A 27,504-nucleotide genomic window follows, 5' to 3' on the forward strand; every position below is an offset into this window, starting at 1 on the left:
CCCCCTAACAACAATGACATGTTGTCCACTTAGACATCCTCCGGTTTGATTTCTGTCCTTAACTATTGCCGTATCACTGAAATTTTAGGCCCTGTACAGAACAGTAGTGCTGTGTTTCCAAATTCTTCCCTTGTCCGTGTTTGTTTTCTCCCACATTCCAATGACTTGAAGTGAGACTTTTGACCATACTGTATTGTCTGTGCATGAGTGGATGTTGATGTATTCATCAGTGTTTATCATCCTGTCCATGTTCAGCTCCCAAATAAGAACAGGTTCCCTGAAAACTTGTGATGAAGATGCCGGGCCCATAAAAATGGATGGATGGTATCACTGTGTTCCCGAATTATTTTTTACCTATTTTTATATCTATTTTAAAAGCAGAAATTAGTGTTTTTTATATGCTCTGGCTCCCAGCAACCCAGTAACGGAAAATGAATGGGTAAATGGATTATCTGTCATTTTAAAGTATTACAAATCCATGCAATTCTTCCAGATGCCTCATGAGTCATCACTATTGAACACTAACTCCCTTATTATTTCCCAGCCATTATACTAATAATGAGCATTATTCTACCTTATTACAATAATTATATCTACAGATATCAGGGGTCATTTTAGAAAGTATCTGATGTATGAGATAACAATCAAGTGGAAAACTGCTGCCACAGATCACCTTGTTCATGATCTATAAAAGACCAGGAAGGATGAAAGAAAGAGATGACATGTCAGTCTTCTTTGAGTTTTTGCAATAAAAAAAATGTATGGTCATGAAAGTACAGGGTTTATAGCTTTATAACTGATGCAGCGGGTGACGCTTTAGCTTTTCGAATATAATATTCTTTTATTAATTTTACAAAACAGTTTTGTTATTCTGACATCCCCAAACTATGTGTGTTGGGTTATTTGAGGGCTAATCATCCATGAATAAAAGACGATTTCTGCTGCTGTGAGCACTACTAAGAATTGGCCTTCCGTCCTTGCCTTTGAACTGATGAGAGTTTGATAGACTCTGGCTCTCCATGACTGCCTGATGACAAAAGATGGATTCAGAAAATAGAATGATGAATACTGTTTATTTAATGCAGCACAGTGGGTAGAGTGCCTGGTTTACAGACCTTGAACTCAACAATCGTATTCTGACCTGAAATACCTTCTGTGAAAGAACCGATTAAGACCCCCATGTGCAACAGGGTTTTGAAGTTCAAACTCCTAACATCCCTAACCTCATTACCCCCACTAGGCACACACATCTTCACACACTATGAACAACACATATGTCAATAATAAATCAGACACAGGGTATCAAGTGGAATAAAACCCATTTAAATTGTGTTAACTTTATTTTCCTTTTTTGTTCATGACTGTATTACAATGAATGAAACAAATGAAGTAATAGGTGCAAAATTGCATCTTTTTTCTAACAGCACAGTTACCGAATATCAATTAAAACTTTTTAAAATGGTTGCACCACTTTGTAGCAAAAAGGTGATATGTAACCAAGAGTTTTGGCATTGTATTCTTACACCAAATAAATAAAAGAATGAAAATGTGATCTTATGTTCAGGTTTAGTGTTTGATGTGTATATCCCCTGCGGTGGTTTCGTTCTCTACTGTAAACAATGCATTCTATGAAAATTCAATTATATTTTTATATATATATATTTATATTTATACATACATAAATATATTTATATATATATATATATATATATTGTGGAAGCAGGCCTGGACACAGACAGGCGGAAAACCGATGGTTCACCCACAACGCGCTTATTAAAAATATTTACAAGTGCACAACAACACACAGTGCCTTTTCCTTCTCTTCAGGCCGCCTCTTTCCTCTCTTCCCGAGCTCTGTCCACTTCCACGTCCGACTCCAGCCCCCAAACGGAGGGATGCGGCCCCTTTTATAATCACCCGGATGTGCTCCAGGTGCTTCCCAGCAATCTTCCACCGGCACTCCCCAGTGTGGCGGAAGTGCCGGCAGCGCACCCGGAAGCACTCCGGGTGGCCCCGCTTCTCTTCCCCCCAGGATTTCCTGGTGTGGCAGAAGTGCAGAGGTCCAGGGCTCCAAAGGCATTGGGGCGCCCCCTGGCAGTGATCGCGGGCCCCTACAGGGTTGAGCTTCAAAGCTCTGTACCTGTGGTCCCCATAGGTACCAGGGCGGTCACCCCCACGTGGTCTGGGGAAGGCGTATGCCCTCTTCCGGTCCTCCGGGGTGTCCTGGCCGGGTCACCCCCCAGCCACCTGCGACAATATATATACATAATCCAACGTCTGTCTGTATGTCTGTCCGCTTTTCACCAGAGAACTACTTAACGGATTTACATTGGTTTTTTTTTCTATAATTTGCTTGAACATTCCAGTTGATTTTGCGCTTTGTATCATAGTTCACTTGTAGTACCGATACTCAGTGGGCCAAGGGGAGGGGGCCGGGACCCTCCTCTCAAGCACCAGCCTCGGGGAGTACCTTACCTCCGCTTAGCTAGCGAACGACAGAACTACTTAACAGAGTTAGATCGGGGTTTTTTTTACAGTTTGATTGAACATTCCAGTTGATTTTGTGACTTCTCACTAAGTATCATAGTTTGCTTGCAGGAGAGATTTATTTATGTGAACCTGAGAGACATGCAGTACGAGGAAAGTTCGAAGAAAGAAAAAACAATTACAACGTTTCTGTATGGGGATCGTTGTGCACAACTGAGCTGCGACCACAGAACTAACTGCTCTGTGAATGATTCATTCAGGCATTTCAAGGTGTTTTGCGCACTTCATTGTAATGAAAGCATCTGCTGAATGTATTTCGTAGTAATGAGATTTCTATAGACTTGTGTCATAAGGGGAAACTGTCAGGACCATAAAAATACTTCAGGTAATGAAAATTTCGTTGTTAAGATATTCATTGTAACGGAATTTTACCTGTAGTAATATTTGTTTTGATCACAACTTTCCTCTATGCACAGCTACAGTATTTCTCTCAATTTTTAAAAAGTAGTATACAAATGCACTGGACAAATCCTTAATTTTTTGGGTTTACTTCCCTTACCAAAGTTCTGCCTGAGGTGATCACCTCATCGACTGGCTCCATGTTTGACATAATATTTGAGGTTAAATGACCCCCTAGAGCCTGGCCTGCTGACATGGTCTGGTGATCAGCAACTGCGGTTGGCAATTCTGAAATACCCCAAAACTAGAAGTTGCATAATGGGACATTGGCTTAAAGCTGCTAGAAGAGTTGATATCAGGCCTCTCCTGACAATCTGTAAGGTCACTTCAGTTAGTCTCAACTGCAGTATCTATGGCATGTTCATCTCATCATTTGGATTCAGTTTTTGGAAATGTCGGGTATACTGCAGTTTGCAGAAAAACAGTGTGTTTTATTCAACAGTTTTATTTAGAATCAAAATTTCTATTTTTTGCACAGCTATTTTAACACACATGCACACACACACATACACACCAGTATAATCTCAAATGACTGCGCTACAGTACCTGTAGATGGTGTACTCATTTGGAGGAGGTGACAGCGGGTCTGACCCATTCCTCTTCCCAAAGTTGCCAGTCCACAGGACGGTGTCATTGTAAACTACTATTGCCGACAATGATGGCAGGCTGGTGGCATGAATGGTGTGCCGCAACAGATTATCTACCTGTTCAAAGAGAAATAACAGAAAAAAAAGATTTCTTTCAGAAAGACAGCAAGCATCATTTGATAAAAGTTTTATAAAACCCTAGCTGTGCAAATGACAGATTTTATATGATGCAGAATAAAGGCATTGAAGTAAACAACTTCAGAAAATAAAATGGCTCAAAGAAAGTCAGCAGGTACATGGGTACTGGACTAGTGTTGAAAACACCTTTTTGAGCTTGTTGAGAATCTGATTACTGATTACTTGAATACAGTAGATAGATAGATAGATAGATAGATAGATAGATAGATAGATAGATAGATAGATAGATAGATAGATAGATAGATAGATAGATAGATAGATAGATAGATAGATAGATAGATAGATAGTACTGTACTTGTCCCATTAACCAGGCAAATTATATATTTGTTTTATCTTAATACAATACATATCCTAAATATTGTTGTTTGTTGATTTAAATTAAAAGATTGAGAAAACAAGTTTGTGATGCATTCAATGAGCATGGAGATGCCGTTAACAACTAAAACTCTTTGTCACATATGGTATTTTTTTCTTTTTCTTTTACATATTGGTGTTGCCTCCACTATTGTCTGCTTCTCAATTAATGTGTTCATTTATATTAAGAAATAAAGTGACAACACTTCAAGTTGACATCCCTAACTAGTCATAGTCACCTTCCATCATTATATATCATTGTATATAGTCTGATGTATCAGGACCTTAGATTTTCAGCCGCAGTGCTAAACTCAGCAGGGTCATCACAACAGACAGGAATGATGGGAAGGTGATATGAATGTTGAATGCAAATCTGCTGCCCACTTAGCTGTTTAAAGTATGAAAGGTCCTTAAGAGAAGGAACATATGGGTGCTGGTTGTGTTGTGATGTGTTATGTTGTATTTTTCCTCATTTCCCCCAATGGTAGTCCTCTCTGTTTGCTAAAAATAAAAAGATATTGCATATATTTTTTTTGTTGGTGTCTTGTGGAGTCACTGTACCATACATCTATTTATTTTGTTTTCTCACTTCACAGAGAACTGGAGCCTCTTCTGGCAGCACAAAGCACAACTTAGAATGGAATGCCAGGGCAGTCAGTACTCTATTAGATATGTGTATATATCCATATATTATCACATTTCATTTGAAAAAAATGCTCATTCAAGGTTGTTAGACTCAGATTTCACTTGGTGTTTAGCTTTCTTACAGAGGTCTGTACCTCCTTTCTGTGCTGCCCTCCTCTGCATGTCTTCTCTGCATGTATGTCTGCCTATTCAGCAGTCAACACCCCTAAATTGTCATAGTCACCTTCCATCATCATATACACTTTATTAGCTGCATAAAAATGCTTAAATGATGGTGCCACGACCCTACAGAGATCTTGGATGCTATTAGCTTTTGGGATTAATTGCCCATAAAGGCTAAACAAATGCATTAAAAAGTTAAAATAATAGATTTCAATTGGAAAAAAGGAGTGGAAGGTAGCAGAGCAGAGAATTCACTCGAATTCTATATGCGCAAAGCATAGAATTATTCAACTAAAAATTATATATTGAGCTCATCTGTCTCGCTTAAAACTGTCCAAAATGTTTCCAGGGCAGGATCCAACCTGCGAACACTGCAACCAAGCTCCTGCCTCTCTGGGTCACATGTTCTGGGCCTGCACCAAACTAACATCATTTTGGACAAAAATTTTTAAGTGCCTTTCAGACAGCTTTGGTATCACAATCCCTCCTAACCCATTAACTGCTGTGTTCGGTGTTCTTCCAGATGGACTTGAATTGGAGAAGGACAAGCAAACGGTGATTGCATTCACTACACTTTTGGCACGCAGACTCCATCCATCCATCCATTGTCTCCCGCTTATCCGAGGTCGGGTCGCGGGGGCAGCAGCTTGAGCAGAGATGCCCAGACTTCCCTCTCCCCGGCCACTTCTTCTAGCTCTTCCGGGAGAATCCCAAGGCGTTCCCAGGCCAGTCGAGAGACATAGTCCCTCCAGCGTGTCCTGGGTCTTCCCCGGGGCCTCCTCCCGGTTGGACGTGCCCGGAACACCTCACCAGGGAGGCGTCCAGGAGGCATCCTGATCAGATGCCCGAGCCACCTCATCTGACTCCTCTCGATGCGGAGGAGCAGCGGCTCTACTCTGAGCCCCTCCCGGATGACTGAGCTTCTCACCCTATCTTTAAGGGAAAGCCCAGACACCCTGCGGAGGAAACTCATTTCAGCCGCTTGTATTCGCGATCTCGTTCTTTCGGTCACTACCCATAGTTCATGACCATAGGTGAGGGTAGGAACATAGATCGACTGGTAAATTGAGAGCTTCGCCTTGCGGCTCAGCTCCTTTTTCACCACGACAGACCGATGCAGCGCCCGCATTACTGCGGAAGCCGCACCGATCCGCCTGTCGATCTCACGCTCCATTCTTCCCTCACTCGTGAACAAGATCCCGAGATACTTGAACTCCTCCACTTGAAGCAGGATCTCGCTACCAACCCTGAGAGGGCACTCCACCCTTTTCCGGCTGAGGACCATGGTCTCGGATTTGGAGGTGCTGATTCTCATTCCAGCCGCTTCACACTCGGCTGCGAACCGATCCAGAGAGAGCTGAAGATCACGGCCTGATGAAGCAAACAGGACAACATCATCTGCAAAAAGCAGTGACCCAATCCTGAGCCCACCAAACCGGACCCCCTCAACGCCCTGGCTGCGCCTAGAAATTCTGTCCATAAAAGTTATGAACAGAATCGGTGACAAAGGGCAGCCCTGGCGGAGTCCAACTCTCACTGGAAACGGGTTCGACTTACTGCCGGCAATGCGGACCAAGCTCTGGCACCGATCGTACAGGGACCAAACAGCCCTTATCAGGGGGGCCGGTACCCCATACTCTCGGAGTACCCCCCACAGGATTCCCCGAGGGACACGGTCGAAAACCACACTGTTCCTCCTGAATCCGAGGCTCGACTATCCGACGGACCCTCCTCTCCAGGACCCCTGAATAAACTTTTCCAGGGAGGCTGAGGAGTGTGATCCCTCTGTAGTTGGAACACACCCTCCGGTCCCCCTTCTTAAAGAGGGGGACCACCACCCCAGTCTGCCAATCCAGAGGCACTGTCCCTGATGTCCATGCGATGTTGCAGAGGCGTGTCAACCAAGACAGTCCTACAACATCCAGAGCCTTGAGGAACTCCGGGCGTATCTCATCCACCCCCGGGGCCCTGCCACCAAGGAGATTTTTGACCACCTCGGTGACCTCAGTCCCAGAGATGGGGGAGCCCACCTCTGAGTCCCCAGGCTCTGCTTCCTCATTGGAAGGCATGTTAATGGGATTGAGGAGGTCTTCGAAGTACTCCCCCCACCGACCCACAACGTCCCGAGTCGAGGTCAGCAGCGCACCATCCCCACCATATACAGTGTTGACACTGCACTGCTTCCCCTTCCTGAGACGCCGGATGGTGGACCAGAATCTCCTCGAAGCCGTCCGAAAGTCGTTCTCCATGGCCTCCCCAAACTCCTCCCACGCCCGAGTTTTTGCCTCAGCAACCACCAAAGCCGCATTCCGCTTGGCCTGCCGGTACCTATCAGCTGCCTCCAGGGTCCCACAGGACAAAAGGGTCCTGTAGGACTCCTTCTTCAGCTTGACGGCATCCTTCACCACCGGTGTCCACCAACGGGTTCGGGGATTGCCGCCACGACAGGCACCGACCACCTTACGGCCACAGCTCCGGTCAGCCGCCTCAACAATAGAGGCACGGAACATGGCCCATTCGGACTCGATGTCCCCCACCTCCCTCGGGACATGGTCGAAGTTCTGCCGGAGGTGGGAGTTGAAGCTACTTCTGACAGGGGGCTCTGCCAGACGTTCCCAGCAGACCCTCACAACACGTTTGGGCCTACCACGCCTGACCGGCATCCTCCCCCACCATCGAAGCCAACTCACCACCAGGTGGTGATCAGTTGACAGCTCCGCCCCTCTCTTCACCCGAGTGTCCAAGACATGTGGCCGCAAGTCAGACGACACGACCACAAAGTCGATCATCGAACTCAGGCCTAGGGTGTCCTGGTGCCAAGTGCACATATGAACACCCCTATGCTTGAACATGGTGTTCGTTATGGACAATCCGTGACGAGCACAGAAGTCCAATAACAAAACACCGCTCGGGTTCAGATCGGGGGGGCCATTTCTCCCAATCACGCCCTTCCAGGTCTCACTGTCATTGCCCACGTGAGCATTGAAGTCTCCCAGCAGAATGAGGGAGTCCCCAGAAGGTATGCCCTCTAGAACCCCCTCCAGGGACTCCAAAAAGGGTGGGTACTCCGAACTGCTGTTCAGTGCATACGCACAAACAACAGTTAGGACCCGTCCCCCCACCCGAAGGCGAAGGGAGGCTACCTTCTCGTCCACCGGGGTAAACCCCAATGTACAGGCTCCAAGTCGGGGGGCAATAAGTATACCCACACCCGCTCGGCGCCTCTCACCGGGGGCAACTCCAGAGTGGTACAGAGTCCAGCCCCTCTCAAGGAGATTGGTTCCAGAGTCCAAGCTGTGCGTCGAGGTGAGTCCGACTATATCTAGCCGGAACCTCTCAACTTCGCACACTAGCTCAGGCTCCTTCCCCTTCAGAGAGGTGACATTCCACGTCCCAAGAGCCAGCTTCTGTAGCCGAGGATCGGACCGCCAAGGTCCCCGCCTTCGGCCACCACCCAACTCACACTGCACCCGACCTCCTTGGCCCCTCCCATAGGTGGTGAGTCCATGGGAAGGGGGACCCACGTTGCCTCTTCGGGCTGTGCCCGGCCGAGCCCCATGGGTGCAGGCCCGGCCACCAGGCGCTCGCCATCGAGCCCCACCTCCAGGCCTGGCTCCAGAGTGGGGCCCCGGTGACCCGCGTCCGGGCAAGGGGAAACGGCGTCCAAAGTTTTCATTCATCATAGAAGGTTTGAACCGCTCTTTGTCTCATCCCTCACCTAGGACCAGTTTGCCTTGGGTGGCCCTACCAGGGGCATAAAGCCCCGGACAACAGAGCTCCTAGGATCATTGGGACACGCAAACCCCTCCACCACGCAGACTTATTTTGTTAAATTGGAAGAATCCTAATTCTCCTCTGATAAGTCAGTGGGAAACCGATGTTTTATATTATTTGAAATTGGAAAAAATCAAATTCTCAGTTAGAGGATCTGTACAAAATTTTTTCAAAACCTGGCAGGATTTAATCAATATTATTTTAGAATAAGAGAAATAACTATAACCACATTTAACTCCCTTCTCCATCTCTTATTTACATAGATATTTACTTCTCCCTTTCTTTTGTTTAATGTTGCCTTATTAAAAAGCCTTAAGCAATTTTCCTTTAGCTAAGCTCTCCTTCTCTGGGGTGGGGTTGGATTTGTCTTCAATTTTGTTGTGTTATAAATTGATCTGTTTGTATGGAATGATTACAATGAAAATTAATAAAATAAAAATATAAAAAAAAAAATAAAAACTAAAAAAAAAAAGATTTCAATTGGAAATAGTGAGGGTGGCAAACCAACACTAAGCCCCAAAACAAAGATAACATAAATATGGTATCTTCAAACTACAGTGTATTGCACAGCCTCCATAAAGGTTGGGGGACAGTAAAATAAAAACAGAACTCCAGAACTAAGTCAAGATCTTGTACCTTTTCCAATGCCTCCTTGAGGAAAGGGATGGGGTGTTCCAGTGGTGCTGGCTCTGGATATCTTGGACACATTGGCTCCTTATTATTTTCACTCTCTGATGTTGTGCCTGTGAGGAAATTCCATTTATATTTACTGAAAACATGAAGCCAGAAAAACAGACCCATCTGCTGGGTTACACAGTAACACAAAGTGTACCATTTTGCTGCCTTATAGTCTTGGAAGTGCAGTTTTGTTTTTTTGTTTTTTAAGTCAGTGGCGTCAATGAATTATTTGCATGTTCTTCCCACGTTCTTGCGTATTTCAATGACAAACGTGCCATCAAGCCATCTGGCCTCTCCAAACTCTCCTATTGAGTTGTTTTTTGACTGTGTGGGACTATCGAATCCATGTCTGATAAAATAAGGGGCTGAAACATATGGCTCTATACCTATACACTTTATTTCTGTTCTCGTGTGACTCCATATCAAACATGTTCATAAACATCACAACTCTATTCATTTCAAAGTAAATTGATGTCACTTAACCTACCAGAGAAATTTTGACCCTGAAGTGAACTGATTGTGAGGTAATGGAAGTAAGAACAGAATATTACTTATTATATATTTACAAAAAATCGGAAATTTCAGAATGGTACTAATGAGTAACTTTAATGGGTATTGAGAAGTGTTTAGGGTATGTGTTGCAAATATAAGCACCCATATGGTAAAAGCTGTACTGTAAGCCTGATGACATATGCATAAATGTAGGACAGTTCTTGATGCACCAGACCTCGGCAATGGCAATGGGATTTCAGATGTAACTACACTGGTATGGAGAGAGCCAAAATTCATGCAGGAGCTTAAAAGAATTGCCTGGACCTAGCCAGACTTCGTAATGCATGCGACATCCTTCTGGGATTGAAGCTTTAGCGATCGACAATGGTCTCTCTTCTACTCTGAAGTTCCTGCTCAGGTAGATATGGTGGCAACTCCTAAGCCCCTAGTAGATATTGTACAGTTTAAAGATTGCACCAGAGGATGTGCTGGTCACCTCAATGCCAGTTTAGGTGACAAAGGGAAAACATTGACAGCTGTTTGCATGTGTGTACCTAGCAAGTATTTAGAGTGTTTAGTCTGTTTAGTGGCAGTTGGTGTAGTCTTTGGAAGGGTTCTACTTGTGCACTTTGTCGTCCTCCTGTAGGGCTTAAACACTCACATTATAGTGGCAGTCCTCAAACCCGTGATAAATGATTTCATTAGTGTGAGAAGGAGAGCTTCTGTGTGATATTAGTAAGAGGATGGATTCCTAAATGTGAGAGCATTTTAGTTAAGGACAACCAAAGACCAGTTGACGACTCAATGCACAGAAAAGACATCACCAAAGCCACTGGTTTCCAATGCCAGTCCTGGTGGACCCCTATGACAATAACAAATATTCATATTTTTAAATTTCATATGAATGTAAATCTCACAAAACAACTGCTCTCTAAATGCAAAATGAAAAGAAATAAAAGACAAGCCAATTAAGCAATGAGAATAATTTCCAGGTGAATACAGAACTGAAATTGGAAACTGTTGACATATTTTATTTTAAAGAAGGGTGGGAAACATTTACTTTGACAGGGGATACTGATTTTCTTAAGAAATGGAAGGAGGATTTTTGAGAATCACCGGCAACACGCTATCAGTGCATGCTCCCAACCTAAACCTTGTGGATTCAGCCCTTTGGAAGCACTGAATTGTGGGATATCTTGGTTGGTGCACCTCTTGGTAGGAACAGCAGTTTTAAGAAAGGCAGAGTGAGTGATGGACCTCATTTCTAAAACTGGAAATAAGTGGGTTTGTTCTTACTATTCAGCGATCGTGTTCTGCATTTTCCCCGGGAAAGTCTAATCAAGGGTATTAAAATGAGAACAATGGCTAATACAGTACCTACACCTTTTGTGGAGGTGGTAATGCAGAATTACTGCCATGATGATCCGGCCTTTGTTTTTATTCATTTTTTTACAGTCATTTTCCTTGGCATCTAAAAATAATGTTTGAGGTTTTTAGAGATCAAGGAATTAAGTGGTGTGTTCTCTTTTTTTTTTTGGATTTAGGACATATTTGAAGACATTAATTTTGAAGTTTAGCAAATCGTCATTTTGTTTTTTGTTTTGGTAGTGCCATTGTTTGCTGTTTTATAATGTAGGGTTGCCAGGCTTCTCATATATTTTAATGAGATTGTAAGTCAAATTTGCCAGACTATAATTTATATGAAACCTTATGGGGCTCACCTTCCATAATCTCAACAATCCGGGTGGACTACTGTGGTGATTATAGAAATAAAAATTCATAGCTGACCACCCTTGTCACTTCACATAAAGCTGCATTATTATGAAGATAGCCAAAGACCCAAAGCAGAAGGGAGTGGAAGGAGTGGACAGGAACCATTGCTAACTGCCTAGGTCTGTGGCTTTGTTGAATACTCTTTCAAGAAGAGGCGTTAAATGTTTAATCATTTGTGTTGACATGTTTAAAGCTGGTTGCTAGTGTTGGTCAGAAATGTGACACTTAATTCTTTGATCAAGTTCTCCAAGACCATTCTGAATAAGAGGAGATATAGGCGACTGTCTGACATCCATTTTGTGTACAGATTGTGGCACCCGGCTGGGGTTCATGCCCGTCCGGGATGCCCAGGAGGACCGGAGGAGGGCTTGTGCCTCCTCCAGAACACGAGGGGGAGACCGCCCTGGTTGCTTTGGGGGCCACGGGTACAGAGCATGGAAGCTCTACCCTGTAGGGTCCCATGGCCACCGCCAGGGGGCGCCCCAATGCCTTGGGAGCCCTGGACCTCAGCACTTCTGCCACACCCGGTAGTGCTGGGGGGAAGAGGAGCAGGGACATCTGGAGTCCTTCCAGTTGCACAGCCGGCACTTCCGCCACACAAGGGAGTGTCAGCGGAAGAGTGTCGGGAAGCACCTGGAGCCCATCCGGGGTGTATAAAAGGGGCCGCCTCCCTCCAGTCAATGGGAAGAGTCGGGTGGAAGTAGGACGGAGCTCGGTGGAGAGGGGTGGAGGCGGCCCAGAGGCTGAGAAGGCATTGTGTTGTGTGGCCAAGGACTGAAGGGGTGATTGGTGCCGAGGCACTGGGTTTGTGCACTTCGAACTTGTAAATAATAATATATAATAAACGTGTGTTTGGTGGAACCATCATGTCTACCTGTCTGTGTCCGGGCTGTTCCCCACAAGATACATGAAGCCATTCAGGCTAGGGAGTCCAAGAAAGCCTAGACCAGTGGTTCCCAAAAATTTCTATGCTCCTCACAGAAAATGTTTAATTTAAGTTCGCACCCCCTACAAAAGTAATATCATATTTGAAGATGAAGAAGTTATATTTCTATATTTTGAACCACAAATTGAATCGCATGCAGTATTGCGGATGAACGAATTAAACTCAAGAAAATAAGTTTTTAATTCAGAGAATACAATTTAAATATAAACTGAGCAATTTACCTTTAAAAATCTCAATAATCTCATTAGTCTGTCTCCCGTGAACCTTAGACACTTGAGTGACAATCCAGGGTTTTGTGGTATCCTGCAAGCATCACAAGGAAATGACACACAAGCAATGATTTAGGGGTTTGGGGGATTGGAGACTTTGTCCCCAAGCTTTGTCCCTGATGACACCAGCACAGTTACAATTGTTGTGCGACTGCCAGGACCACCAGCAGGAGAGATGAACCGAGTGTAAGCAGCAGGTGTTGCATTCAATTCAGTCCCCCTTGAATGGGCAAAAATGTCAACCAAGCTTCAAAAACAGTGACTTCATGATCAGGGCTTGCTCAGAAAGCAATACTAGACCTTACCCTTCTCTACAGATCATTGCAAGGTCCACATTCCATTCTCTTAAAAAAAGTTATTCACATTTAAGAAAGCCCCGCATACAGCCAGGAACCCACGAGAACACACATTTCTATGGCTCATTCACAGGTGACAATTGTGTGTGCAATGCTTGATTTTTTTCATATCATAGAGCTGGGACACTAACTAATAAAAGACCTACAAATAACGGCACACTGCAAGACTCCAATTGCACCAGGATAATATCGGACAAAGCACCTCACTCAGTTTTAGTGAATGCTGACTCAGTCTTCCTCTTTGTGGCACCACCTGGGGATGCAGGCACCCCAGGCTGGGAACCCTTGGCTTAGAGCAGGGGTGTCCAACTCCTACCCTATCCTATGCAGCTAATTAACTTCTTTTGCCTTAGTTTAAACTAACTTGACCCCTCAGACCCCTTGTTGTTTCTTTTTTCTTAATTACTATATATACTCGCGGATAAGTTCTCCTGTGGATAAGTTGGGACTTGATTTTAACGTATAATTTCTGATATTTTATAATGTTGGTCGTATGAGTCGAATGCGGAAAACTCACGCAATTGGTCCAAGAGATTATGATATGCTATACACCCACCTGAGAGAGTAACCACGGGGCACACAGCCTTTTTTTTCTATGTGGGTGCAGCAATGTGCTCTATCAGCGTGTGCTCCTAATCTCTCTGTCTCTCTGTTGTGCCAACGTGACCACACGGTAATACCCAAACTACTCCGAAGCGACGTTTGCACTGTTTTGTGTTTTTTGTATCTCACACCCTTATACACATTTATCATAACAGCATCCCTTATCTACGATGGAGCATTTGATCAGAAGAAAATATGAAGCTGGATTTAAATTAAAAGTCATTGAAGTGGCGAAAGAAGTTGGTAACTGCGCTGCTGCAACAAAATTTGATGCGCCTGAGAAACTGATGCGAGATTGGAGGTTGCAAGAAGATGTAAAAAAAAAAATAAATGTAACTGTCGCATTTTTGAACAGGCGTATTTTATCAAATTTATGATCGATTCTTTCGGGTTTCAAGACCCGACTTATGCTTGAGTATATACGGTAGCAGCCAAACAACAATGAGACACAAAACAAACCACCACATGAGCAGCTAACCACAGTATCTGAAAATAAAGAAAGGTGAAGGTCTCAGTAAGGTTGATCTGTTCAGGTCACCAAAACATTTTGAGTTCAACAGTTTTGGAAATGTCTGCTGTGGCAGAATGAGAGCAGCAGCAAGACATGGAATTAAATAACGGGGTTAATTCACAGCAAGAATTGGCTTCTCATGAAGAAACTGGTTGGAGTGAAATTGATTGGAGTTAGAAGCCGTGATTTAGCTGGTCATCTGTTGGCTTGTTTCATGTCTCATTTCTGTTTTCCTGCCATTTAATGAAGAAAAGAATCAATTCAGTGGACTGAATCCCTTAAAAAGGGCTATTAAAATGAAGGGAAAAGAAGTTAATTAGCAGTGAAAACTGGTCACTGATTAGGAAAAGGGTTACAATGAAAACCTGCAGCCACTGCAGTCCTCCAGGCCTGGAGTTAAGAACCCCTTGTTTAGAGGGTAAATGTGAGCTCACCATGGGGTCCAGTAAGTGAGCCAGCAGCTCTTAGGGGAGACTGAGAATGAAAACAATTGTTGTGATATATATTTAGCCCCAAATGTAAAAGAATGATTTAAGTCATGGTAGCCTTGAAGCAGAGTCATTACTCCCAACGATTGAGGAGGGCCATTTGAGATGTTTTGGCCATCTAGTGATGATAGGCCCAGAGTGCCTCTTTGGATAGTGTAGATGCTAAATGGGCTGGACGGGCATCCCGGCCAGGAGAGGGAGCCAGAGTCGGGTAGAAGGTAGATGAAGCTTGCTGAGGAGGAGTACAGGAGAAAAGAAAAGAGAAGACAAGGAAAGTAAAGTATTGTGGGCTGTTATCGCTTTGGACTGTGTTGTACTTGTGGGAACAGGGAAGACTTTGCCCACAAGTGAAGAAACAAAAATAAAAAAAAACATTTGTGTTTTTTATTAGTGTGCCTCCTGTGTCTGTCTGTATCGGGTTGGGTGGTTGGCACACCCCCGTAGAGTTATCACAATAATTTATCAAATGTCCCAAGAAACAGTCGAGGGGTTTACGTCTGTCACATGACCTGAACTGTTCAAGGTAGACTGTTGTTGAGATTTGAGAAATTTTCCAGCTGAGGGTCATGGCGATAACCCTGTCACAGACCAGGAAAAGGAGAGGAAAATTTTTTTTTTAATATTTTACTACATACATTGTGAGAATTAATGCATATGTGTAAGCTTTAAAGAATAAAGCTAATTAGAGTAATGTTTATTGCTTTTGTAATTATAAATAAAATTTATTAAAAATGATGTGACTTCACAGCATTATGTGTATAATGAACCCTGAACCCTGCAGGCCTGATGTAAGCAAACCTCATCCACACAGAACTTATTATATCCAGTCCAGGATAGCAAAGTCTGTTTTAATGCTTTTTTTATTTTAATTTCCAATTTTTTTTTTAATTGTTAGTTTTTAAGTCTAACAAATGTCACTAATTCTAAGATTTACAGTATGGCTTCTACACAATAATAATGTAGCGAGGTGACTTGGGGGCAGCGTAAATTCCACAAGATGTTTACAGGTGAACCTGAACGTAACAACTTGCTAATCCGATTATTGATCACTGGAGAACCTTTCACAACGTGTTATATATGTCAGAATTGTCTATGGTTCAGAAACTAATAACAGAACAATTCATAAATCAGTCGTCAGTGTATTTGAAAGGAATCATCCAAATTCAAAATGTTCTTGTTAAACACAACAGAATTTCCCATGGCCTTTCTTATTAAACACCACAAACACTTACCACACATTCAGTTCGCACAGACGTCTAATGAATTTCTATTTGCAGGCTAAAGTAATCTGCCAACAGCAAATGAAACCGATTAATTTAAGAGGACGGAAAATCTCAGGAGCTAAATACTGCTTTGTGCTATAGATGTAGTGCCCAGGAGAAATCCCCCTAGAAATAGCTCTGGGATATTTATTATGATTGGTGACCTCTCCTGTCTTACATCTGTAATGTGCCAGTTAAAAAGCAGGCTTATCTTCCAGATCAGAGACCCATGCAGCCCCTGCGTGCGGGGTGATAACTCTTGAAGGACTGGCACGTAATGCTAAACTACCAGGGGGATTTAAACCAATACATTAAAAATAACACATATGGGATCTCATCCAATATCCCATTCTTAGGAATGTTATGTTCATCAGCCAGCACTGTGAGCAGGAAGTGGATAAGGCATTACACTCGGATCACTTGTCCCACTGGACCTCCATTAGCAGAAAAACAGAAACCCTGGCACCCTTTGAATTGTAATGTGCTCTTCGTAAAAGATTCAGTCAAATAAGTACATTTTTTGAATTGTATGGTTAATATGAAGTTAAATTCTGTATATTCACATATTTATAATGCAGTTTTAGGATTCCCAGAAGCTGGAGCCTATCCTGGTGCTTTGAATACAAAGCAAGAACCAACTCTGGACAGGGTATTACTTTTCACAGGGCACACATGACGTGACCTTAGAGTCACCAATTGCCTTAACCTGCATATCTTTGTTATGTGGAAGAAAAACATCCAACAAACTATAAATAAAACATGAACAGATTAAATATGAAGTCTCCTAGAGCTCGGAGGCAGCATTGCTGTTTCTGTACTCACCCTTGGACTATACTGTGAAATTGATTTTATTTTAGATTTTTTTAGTTACATTAGATCAGTGGTCACAGCTTTTCTACCAATTTTCTTAATTAGTGACCAGTTTTTGTTGCTAATTAACTTCATTTAATTGATTTGCTATACTTAGGAGATCAATTAATTTGTGTTTTATATATGTAATTAATTTGGACCATTTGGCACTAGATCTGTTTTCACTTTGACGTTAGAGTTTTTTTCTGTTGATCAGTGTCAAAAAAGCCAAATTAAATGTAATGAAATTCAGTGTTGTATAATATAATATAATACTTCCAAGGGGTTGAATACTTTTTTAAAAGTACTTCAGGTTATAAAAAAATTGAAAATTTGCACTTAATCTTACCTGCTAGATATGTCTCCATATAAATGTAGCTATTTGACCCTGGTTAACTGACTGACCCAAATTTCTTGGCTATTTGTAGACAATTTAAAGAATGGATGGATCAATCTAATGTCCCCGAGGCCCAGAAAAATCCACTCACCTAATAATTAATTTAATTGTGAAAAAATAAAATCTGAGAAAATTACAAGGATGTTTCACATTTAATCCTGTCTATGGCAACTGCAGAATAGTGCAGATGCAATCAGATCTGATTGCATTGAGGTTTTACTGCTGCCTGTATCCCATTTTTATTTTGATTTTACGTATATTTTGTGTAAAAAGACATAAACATAAGAATAATTATAAATGTTGTGCAAGCGATTTCAACAATTGATCCTTCATTACTATAAAATGATCTCCTAACATAGCAAAAAAATTGCCTGACATTTGTTCTAAAAAAAAGTAAGCTGTTCACATCAATCAGTCTTCTCTTTTATCTGTTTCTTATGTGTTAAGATGTGCACTTATTTTATATTATTTCATTGTTTGGAAGTATTATTATAGTGATTTCCTTTGAATTTCTCTCAAGTTCTATACTCTGTAATTTAAACTGATTCCATTTCCAGTGTCCTTTAGGAAATCATGACCATCGCTCTCGTAATTTATCCCACATTCTCCTTTATCAGTTCTCATGTCTGACTTGCTCCTGCATAATTATTTAAGTGGGAGTTTAGTAGTATCACTTTAGAACATGAGGGGGTGCCAGAGAGACCCAAACCCAAGACACAATAAAATAGCAAGAGTTTTTAGAATAAAATAAAAGTTATTAATTCCTCCAAAGCACTTTCCACAATCACCTCTCCAAATTGAAGTCATTATTATACAGAACTCAAACAATAAACTAAGAATTCTTTTTGTTCTTACTACCTCCCACTGAGTGTTGCCTGCTGCATCCCGACTCTGACTTAATGATATAAGGTAGCAGGCTCCTTTTAAGTTGGAACTGGGAATGCTTCCATTGTAATGCACTTCTGGGCCATACAGAAAGTAAGAAGGTCCTCCCCTGACAGCACCCTCTATCAGCACCCAGGGACCCGACAGGTTTGCTCTTCTGGACTTCAATTCCCAAGCACCCCTGCTGGTGTCTTGATTGGGTTACTATATTAGGACCACTGCCACTCAGCGTTTAGGGGATGGAATGAATCCTGATCCCCTGTTCTCTTCAGTCCGTCTCTTAAGACATTCCGACCGGGTACAAATTCATTTTGATGTCTCGCTGGCCAAACTGTGTGCATCATTGTACTGGTCTCCCATCCGGATAATGAAACATCTTCTGTCCCAGCCAGGGAGCCCATTCTCCTCCTACATACTCCAGTTGATAAGTGTTATGCAGCGTTACTGTTCTGGAAATTTCTCTCTTCCTATATGCATTATCATGATAACTGAGAAAAAGGAAATGCCTTGAACTCTTTGTCATTTTCCTCATATCATTCCTGAATGATTTTTGCAGTGTGGCAGGGCACATTATTTAGCTAAAAGAGGTCACAGCCGTCATGGAATACCATGAAGGGGCGTACAGGGTCTGCAATAATCTTTAAGTTGGTGGTACATATCAATGTAACACCCACATGAATTCCAGGTCCCAAAGTCTCCCAGCAGAAATTGTGTAAAGCATCAAACCTTCTCTGTAAGCTTTCCTTCTTCCAATAGTACATCCTGCCACCTTTGCTTTCTAAGGAAATCAACACACACACTTGTCTATATCTAAAAGAAAATGTGATTCATCAGACCAGGGCACCTTCTCTCTTTGTTCCATGGCCCAGTTCTGATGCTCAGGTTCCAATTGTAGGCACTTTTGGTAGTAAAAAGAGGTCATCAATGGCCACACAACATTGTGTGTTCTGACACCTTCATCTCATGGCCAACATTAAGTTTTTCATCAATTTGTGCAACAGTAGCTCCTCTATGGGATTGGACCAGATGGTCTAGCCTTTTACTTCCTTGATCCCTTGGGAGGGCATGTGGGGGGTGGGCTTGGGCCTGGTTTACAGGAGCTTTGGGTGCCCATGACCCTATTGTCGGTTTACCAGGTGTCATTCCTTGGACCACTTTTGGTAGATACTGACCACTGCATACTGGGAATACCCCACAAGACCTGCCATTTTGGTGATGCTCTGACCCAGTTATCTAGCCATCACAATCTGGCCCTTGTCAAAGTCATCTTATGCTTGCCCATTGTTCCTGCTTCCAACACATCACCTTCAAGAACTGATTGTTCACTTGCTGCCTAACATATTCCACCCCTTGACAGGAGCCATTGCACCAAGATAATCAATATTATTCACTTCACCTCTTACTGGTTTGAATGTTGTGGTTGACTGGTGTATTTTGTATAGAGGGACTGGCATCTGGGCTGAGATGGACTCCTGCTCCCTTGCTTGGTCGGGAGGCTAATATAATGGATGGTCTTGAAGAAAGGAAGCTAGAATGTGATTCCAGAACTGGTAAAAGAAACAGAGAAACTGGTGTCCCTGTGGCAATGGATTGAAGATCCTTACCTGGCCGGTAAAACAGATGGACTGTATAACGAATGGGGCATCCAGGCAGGGTGGTTAACATTCTCTGTCCTCACCAGGAGTCCAAAAGAAGTGGGGGCAAAGTGAGACTGCCAATCATCTGCATGTCATTCCTCATTTATGGATTTCAGCATCACTTTTGGAGCGCCCCATTTGGACCCAAGCAGGGCAGCATGGGAGTTGTGCTTCCATAGAGCTGCCCTGTAAGATTCTATGGGTTCTGCCAGGGAGAGCTGTTGGAAGGAGGATCCCCTATCCCAGGGTGTTTTCATGCTTACTGGAAACTATGGTGTGGAATCGGAAGTACTCCCAGATTAAGTGCACCATGTCTGACCCAGGGCATCAAAAACAGGAAAGGAGAACAACAAGACATGCATGATAGAAGTGAAGGAAAAAAAAGAAATTGAATTCTTTATTGTCAGAGAAAGACATTCTGCATGAGGTATTGTTATGAGATTTTAACTTTGAAAAATTATTTCTTGAAGAATACATTCATCTAAGCAAAAGTATGTGTGGGTGTATTTATGTTTGAAATGTTTTGTGCTGGTCCTTTTGTAGTATAATATATTCTAATCACAGTGATTATAAATTTCATGGTGCCAAAAACATTATTTTGCTGTGGCATATGGGTGCCTCAATATTATTTCCATTACCGGGATGCTGCTCCAGGTTCTCATACGCACCACCAGCACGACCCCTTAAATTCTGGTGCAACAATTCGTTCATATCAGTGATTTGGATAAAAACCTCAAATGAATGTAGTGTGTAGTTCTGTCTCACAGTTCTGGTTTCTGAACTTTTTCCCTCTGACCTTCAATTAGGCTTTGGTGCAATAGGGTTCATCTCCTCAGTTTCGACTTTTTTCTGGTTTTGGTTACGTTTCATCTAGTGGTCCTCTTCCAACTTTCGGGCAGAAAAGGTATTTGGAAGAAAATAAACAGCTGAGACTGTTGATGTGTCATTGTATCTGGGGTTTGAGAATCGGTGACACCTCCTAGCAGCCAGGAAATATATATAAAAATGCAACAGACCTATTATATAACATTCTATGAGTTGAATCAGTGTCCAGTAGTGATTATTAATGGCAGCACTACAGTACATAATATCATACAAACAATCAACACTACAAACTTTGCTCCAAGCAATGATGTCCCGAAGAATAAAGAAAAGTGAAATAGAGAGGTTTGACTCACCACTTTCTATTTTAGGGAGCCTGTATTGCCAAAGAAAGCACCCAGTCATGACAATGGAAAGAAAAAGGAAGAACACCATTCCCAGCTGTGTCCACTTTACTTCCATCTTGATATTTTTGGTAACACCCTGAGGGCTCCCAGCACAAGTCGGCTTGAAGAAAAAGATGATAAAAAAAAATTTTAATTTGTTTTTTCTGAATAAGGAGGCGACTAAATAGAACAATTTCTCAGTGTTAAGTGTCTATTAAATACATGGTTGCTGTAAATTCCCTTTAAGGAAGCTAACATGGACTTCCATTCCCTCACTTGAATTATACACACACACACACCCGTGTTCTTCTTCTTCTGCCGTCTTTTTGCAGCTTCTCTCTCCTTATACAGATGAGGCAGGCCGTAAAATAAATTTGACTTGGTATTCTTGTGATGCCTTAGGGACTAGGCTGTTTTATATAAACATGCTGTACTTAAACAGGCTGCATTTTGCAAAATAGTTTAGTGCTGTGTTAGTACATAAAATATGATGTCTCATTCTCAAAAACAATAATCAAAAGTGCACTGATGCCTCTTAAACTTTGTGAATTCTTAAACCTTTCTAAATGCACATGAGCGTTCTTCTCATTTAATCACAGATGATAAATATTCGTAAACCTCTGGTTGGCTCAGTAGAGACCTACTGCCCCATTCTTCTGGGTCAAATGAACACTGATGTGCGTTTAACAAACTGCTAAAAACACATTGGCTGGTTATTCAGAGGAATGAGCCTGATTGTAACTAATCTCTCTGCTTAATCTGCTGTCTTGTCTCTGTTCTCAGTTTATGATTTCAATTTTTTTTTTTTAATTAAGCAAAGATGAGCAATGATAAAGTCCTGCCTTTAAATTATGATTTTAGAGCAAGAATCGGGTGCAAGAGATCAGATGGGCCCTAAAGCTGTTCCACCTGCAGGCCTGTAATTCTAATGGAGTCACACATGTTGATCAAGTTTAGAAGGACACTTCAGACAAACAGTGATCCAGCTCTTATAGGACATAAAACAGGTGAAGCTGTGTCTAAATGATGGTGATGTCAGAAGAACATTGCAGCAAAACAGTTATCTCTCGTGATGGTGGCCTTCAGTTCCACCTAATCAAGTTCATAAACCCTAAATTAACCTTTCACTAACCCTGTCTGCACCCTGGCTTCTACATGTTAACAGATATCAGATTATTAAAACTCCCATCCATTACCTCTCCCTCAAATCCTGCTGTGATAAATCAGTAGCAAAAGAACTGAATCTTGGATATGGCAGATCCTTCTTATGAATCTAAACATATACTAGCACTAGAAGACAATCTGGGTCTTGGGCTAATACAGGAGTGTGATTTGTGCATCCATGTCTAATCAGTTCTTTTCAGGAATCACCATATAGGAAAAGGGACCTTGAAAAGTTGTTCTACATTTAGGTAGAACTCTTCTTGAACTTCTATTGAGCTTGTTCTGCTGTTCACATCAATAGCACTTAGATCTGATGATCATTACCTATTAGTACTGTTATGTTGTGTTATGTTGTGTCTGCTCCAGCAGACCCCCATGACCGTGTTCGGATTCAGCGGGTTGGAAAATGGATGGATGGATGGATGGATGGATGGATGGATGGATGGATGGATGGATGGATGGATGGATGTTGTGTTACTAATGTTATTAATTTTGGACAGTAGGTGGCACTGCACAAAAATGATATACCTGTATAAAGAACTGGAAGAGGGATGGGAGAAGAGTTCCTAGAGGGAGAGTGTGAGATGGAGATTTTGCTGTAATAAAGAAGGTATTTGGAAATTATAACCAGGAGATTTCTTCATGTATTGATCAATACAAGTACCACACTATGTAATCTGGTCTTGATCCACAGTGTCAGTAGCTGGATTTGTACCTGCAGCCTTAGGGTTTGAAGTCCAAAGTCTTAACCACATTGAATGATGATTGCAGTTGACAGAAAGCTCTTCAATCTTCACTGCCTTAAGTCTAAGGCAAAGATAACTAAGATGATAATCATCAACCTTCAGTATGAAGATGATCTTAGCTACTCTGAGAAGGAACTCCAAACTACGCTGAACCACTTTGCTGAGGCCTATAAAATTCTATGATGGTACCTTCATTCTCTATCTGTCATAGCTTTTTATGTGGATCTCAGCCCCAGGTCTTTATTTCTTTTTATTCTGTATTTATATTGTGTTTTGTTTCCTTTACTTTTTCTAACTTGCTTACCTTTTGTTGTTTGTTGCTTATTGTTTTATTTCTATTTGTCACCTATTATCAGTTTCTGTCAGTCAGTCAGTCATTGTCCAACCCACTATATCCTAACACAGGGTCATGGGGGTCTGCTGGAGCCAATCCCAGCCAACACAGAGCGCAAGGCAGGAACAAATCCCGGGCAGGGTGCCATCCCACCACAGGGCAATCAGTTTCTGTTTTTGGTTTAATTATTTCCATCCATGCTTTGTTAGTTATTTAATCCTGAAGTATGTGCTCTATTTTTATAATTCTTGCTTATACCGTAAACAGACTTCAAGCTTAGTTTCATCTTCTAGAGTTGCAGCTTTTTTTTTTCTATGAATGCACAAAAGCATTCCTATAACTACAATACTAGAGTTATTTTTGTTTTTCTTTGTTTTTTTTTCCTTTGTAAAATTGTTCTTATTAGCACTGCCATATTTTTCATCTGTTCCATGTCATTTCCAATTCACCTTCCGACAGCACGATGGTGTGATATTTTTATAGTGTATCATAACCCCTGTTAATGCCTCACTCTGCAAGGCATTTCTTCTTTGGCCCTCTATGACTTCTTTTGCCCTTTACCTTTTTTTATGATACGTTTTTAAAAGTAATCATTTCTTTTGTGGACGGAGCCCAACCATACAAGTCATGTCTCACTCACCTTTTCTGTGATCCTTTTAACTCCCCATAACATCTTTTCTAATATCTAAGCTTGTTCTACCTCAAATCCACCTCTGCATCTTCATATCCATCCCCTCCAGGTATCACCTCTTCCTTTATTCTTGGTACCAACACCCCATCTATAAAGCAGTGTTATACTTAAGACAAATTTGCAATTTTTTACTTTTTGATGCAAGGACATTTTCTGTCAAACATCTCCTCCCATTTAGCCTAAGCCATGTTTATCTGGGCTTTCACTGCTTCCTTAAAAAGAACCAACTTGCTTCATTGTCTTCCCCTACAAGTGACAAGTATTATTATGTCTTCATTTTTTGATCATGCCATCACTTCAGTTTCATCTGTGTTGCCTTTTAATTCATTGCTTTTCTACACCAAGCTAGGAACTCAATCTGGAAATCATCCTCCCTCTCCAATCTGATAAGCATGTCTCAAGGCAAGTCTCCTCTTACATCTTCACTTACAGCATCCCTCTTTCGTTTGTATAAAAGTACAAACGTGGACAAATTTGTTGGTGAAAAAGAACTCACAATTGTTCCTGAAATAACCTGAAGCTGACAAAAGTAATTGGCACCCATCATTGTTTATTCCGTATTCAACAAAAATCGGACTTTGCTTTAGAGTTTTGATTCAACAGAACATTTTCAATAATAACACAAATAAAAATGGCATGGACACAAATGATGAGACCCTTAATCTATTATTTTCTCGGGCAACCTTTAGAGGCAATCACTGCAAACAAGTGATTCCTAGAGCTTTCCATGAGACTTCTGCACCTGTCAATGGGTAGTTTGGTCCACTCTTCCTGGTAAAGTACTTCACCAGTGTCAGGTTTGAAGAGGGCCTTCTCCAGACTGAATGTTTCAGTTCTTTCTGTGATGTTTGATAGGATTCAAATCAGGGCTCATAGGAAAACTCCAATGTTTTGTTCTTAGCCATTCTTGGTGCTTTTAGATATGTGTTTTGGCTCATTATCCTGTTGGAGGATCCATGACATGAGACTGAGACAGAGCTTTCTGACTCTGGGCAGTACATTTCACTCCAGAATGTCTTGATGGTCTTGAGATTTCATTGTTCCCTGCATAGACTCAAGGCACATCCGTGCCAGACACAGCAAAGCAGCCCTAAAACATAACCTGAACCACCACCATGTTTCACAGAAGGTTTGGTGTTCTTTTCTTTGAAAGCTTCATTATTTCATCTGTGGATATTGAGCAATGGTCAACTTTCTGAAAAAGCTCCAATTTTGTCTCAACAGTCGAAAGGGCATTCTACCAGAAGTGTTGTGGTTTGTAAATAGGTAATTTAACAAATTCCAGTCAGGAATTTTTATGTTTTCCTTTAAACAGTAGGGCAGAGTGGTGGCTCTGAAGCTAGGGATCTGCGCACACTGGCAATCGGAAGGTTGCTGGTTCAGATCCCATAAATGCCATAAGTGACTCTACTCCATTGGGCCCTTGAGCAAGGCCCTTAACCTGCAATTGCTTTGCCCTGGGTATGACATTAGCCTGCATCAAGCCCTTCAAGCAGGTCCTCCAACTTACAGGGAAAACCTGCAATCCAGCCACCGTAAAAAACCTCACACTGTTCCAGTGTGGTGCTGAGGTGTCACCCACTGCACTCAGGTCCCAATCCAGGTGGTTCATTGTGTGGTGGGTGCAACAACGTGCTATTAGTGCCTGCTCCAAACCTCTCTCTATCTCTTCCAACAGTGGAGTTCTCCTGGGTCTTCATCCATTAAGCACAATGGATGGTGCGATCAGACATTGATGAACCTTGACCTTGGAGTTCAGCTTACTGTATATCTCTTTGGAAGTTGTCCTTGGCTTTTAATCTACCATTCTCACTGTCCTATTTATACTGGGGTCAATTTTCCTCTTGTGGCCACAGTCCCATAGAACTCAAAGTTCTAATAATATTTTCAACTTTTGTCACAGGAACATCAAGCTGTTTGGCGATGGTCTTCTAGCCTTTGCCTTTAACATGTTTGTCTATTATTTTCTTTCTGATCTCCTCAGACGACTCTCTCCTTTGCTTTCTCCAGTCCATATTCAGTCGGGGACACACTATGATACCAAAAAGCAAAGTGACAACTTTTCTCCATTTAAATCAGCTGAATGATTGGTTGCACAATTGAAGACATGTGTGATATGAATTCAAGAAAACAGCTAGTTTGAAAAATCCAGTTATTTAGGATATTTTCTCTGGTGCCATCAAATGTGTCCAGGCCATTTTATAATATCTTTGTAGAATAAGCACTACTTGATTTCTTTTCACACTTGCTTTTCTTCACTCAATGACATATCAAAAGGTATGAAGGTATACAGGTGACAATTATTTTTCATGTAATCACTTTTCAGGAGGCCTACAGCACTTTTTCATTGAGCTGTAAGGGCACCAACAGATATGTCCATTTCTGTATTTGCTACACTGGAGGATGACTAAATGCATGAAAAAAAAACACTGGGGGTCAGCATTTTGTTGTTTCTTTTTTTAACTAAATTTTGAATTAAACTGAAGTTATTTTAAAACTCTTGAGACTTTCTAAAAGTGACCTGGTGATCTAAACTGTCTTACAATATCAATTTGAATTCCCTTTCACTCACACAAAACATGAGCCACCATGCATGATCACACACCATCTTGTGTTAGTGGTGTTACTTCAGGTTTGCTCCCAGTAAATGAAGTAAAAACCTTTTAGCAATACCATGATCTTTAATGATTTCTGAATTTCTGAATTGCTGCTAAGGGATTGTGGGCATGAAGTCATTCGCTTCTACTGATTGCTCCTTTCAGGTGATGAAGTGAAAAATGCATTGCAATGGTTTGTTATTATTGTTAGGTTTATTGGCCTGTTCCACGTCTGATGCATTATTTTTTGGTACCATATTCAATGTTTCTGTAACACAGGGATGAAAAAATATACTTTCCATTTTATAGTAAGCTACAATGAAAATACATTTAAATCAATGTATCTATATTGAGTTTGCATTATTCATTGCACACATCTCTACTACAGAAAGTCCACAGGGGAATGACAAGGCAGATTCCTGGACTGAGAGGTGGGACCCATGAGGAGAGATTAAAACAGATGAACATCTTCAGTTTAAACAAACAGAGATTATCAAGTGACATGATCAAAGTGTTTCAAATTCTTAATAGACTTAGTATGACAGATTCCATTTGTTATTTTAAAATAAATCATGCAACATAAACTTGGGGACAGGGTTGGAACCATAGAGACAAGTAGTGTGTGGAGAGTAGGACTTTAGGAACCTTCAAATCTTGACTTGATGTCATTATGGACAATGTAAGTGAATAGGATGGACAAGCTTATTGGGCTGAATGGCCTGTTCTTGTTACAATTGTTCTAATGTTACCTTTCAATAGACTTCAGATCTTTGGTTTGAATTCTGACTGCATAGTAGACTTTGTGGTGAGGCTAATACTGGGACCGAGACATGAGCTATGAAGAGAGATTGAAGGAGTTGAAGCTTTTCAGTTTATGCACATTTAGATTATGATGTGATGACATGACTGAACTGTTTAAATTTTTTTGTTGGAAATTCTCAATAAATAATAG

At 41.7% G+C, this 27,504-nt stretch overlaps 1 protein-coding gene across 1 annotated transcript in view; it reads right to left on the reverse strand.

Moving 5' to 3' along the window:
• Nucleotides 1-27,504, reverse strand: part of lactbl1b (lactamase, beta-like 1b) — a 100,134-nt gene that overhangs the window by 23,005 nt on the left and 49,625 nt on the right. Inside the window, 3 exon segments of the mRNA XM_028808392.2 lie at nt 3,493-3,650; nt 9,303-9,409; nt 20,991-21,141. Of these exon segments, the coding sequence (XP_028664225.2) occupies nt 3,493-3,650; nt 9,303-9,409; nt 20,991-21,141 (416 nt within the window).

This window comes from Erpetoichthys calabaricus, chromosome 8 (genome assembly GCF_900747795.2).
Source record: "Erpetoichthys calabaricus chromosome 8, fErpCal1.3, whole genome shotgun sequence".
In the NCBI taxonomy this organism is placed as follows: Eukaryota; Metazoa; Chordata; class Cladistia; order Polypteriformes; family Polypteridae; genus Erpetoichthys; species Erpetoichthys calabaricus.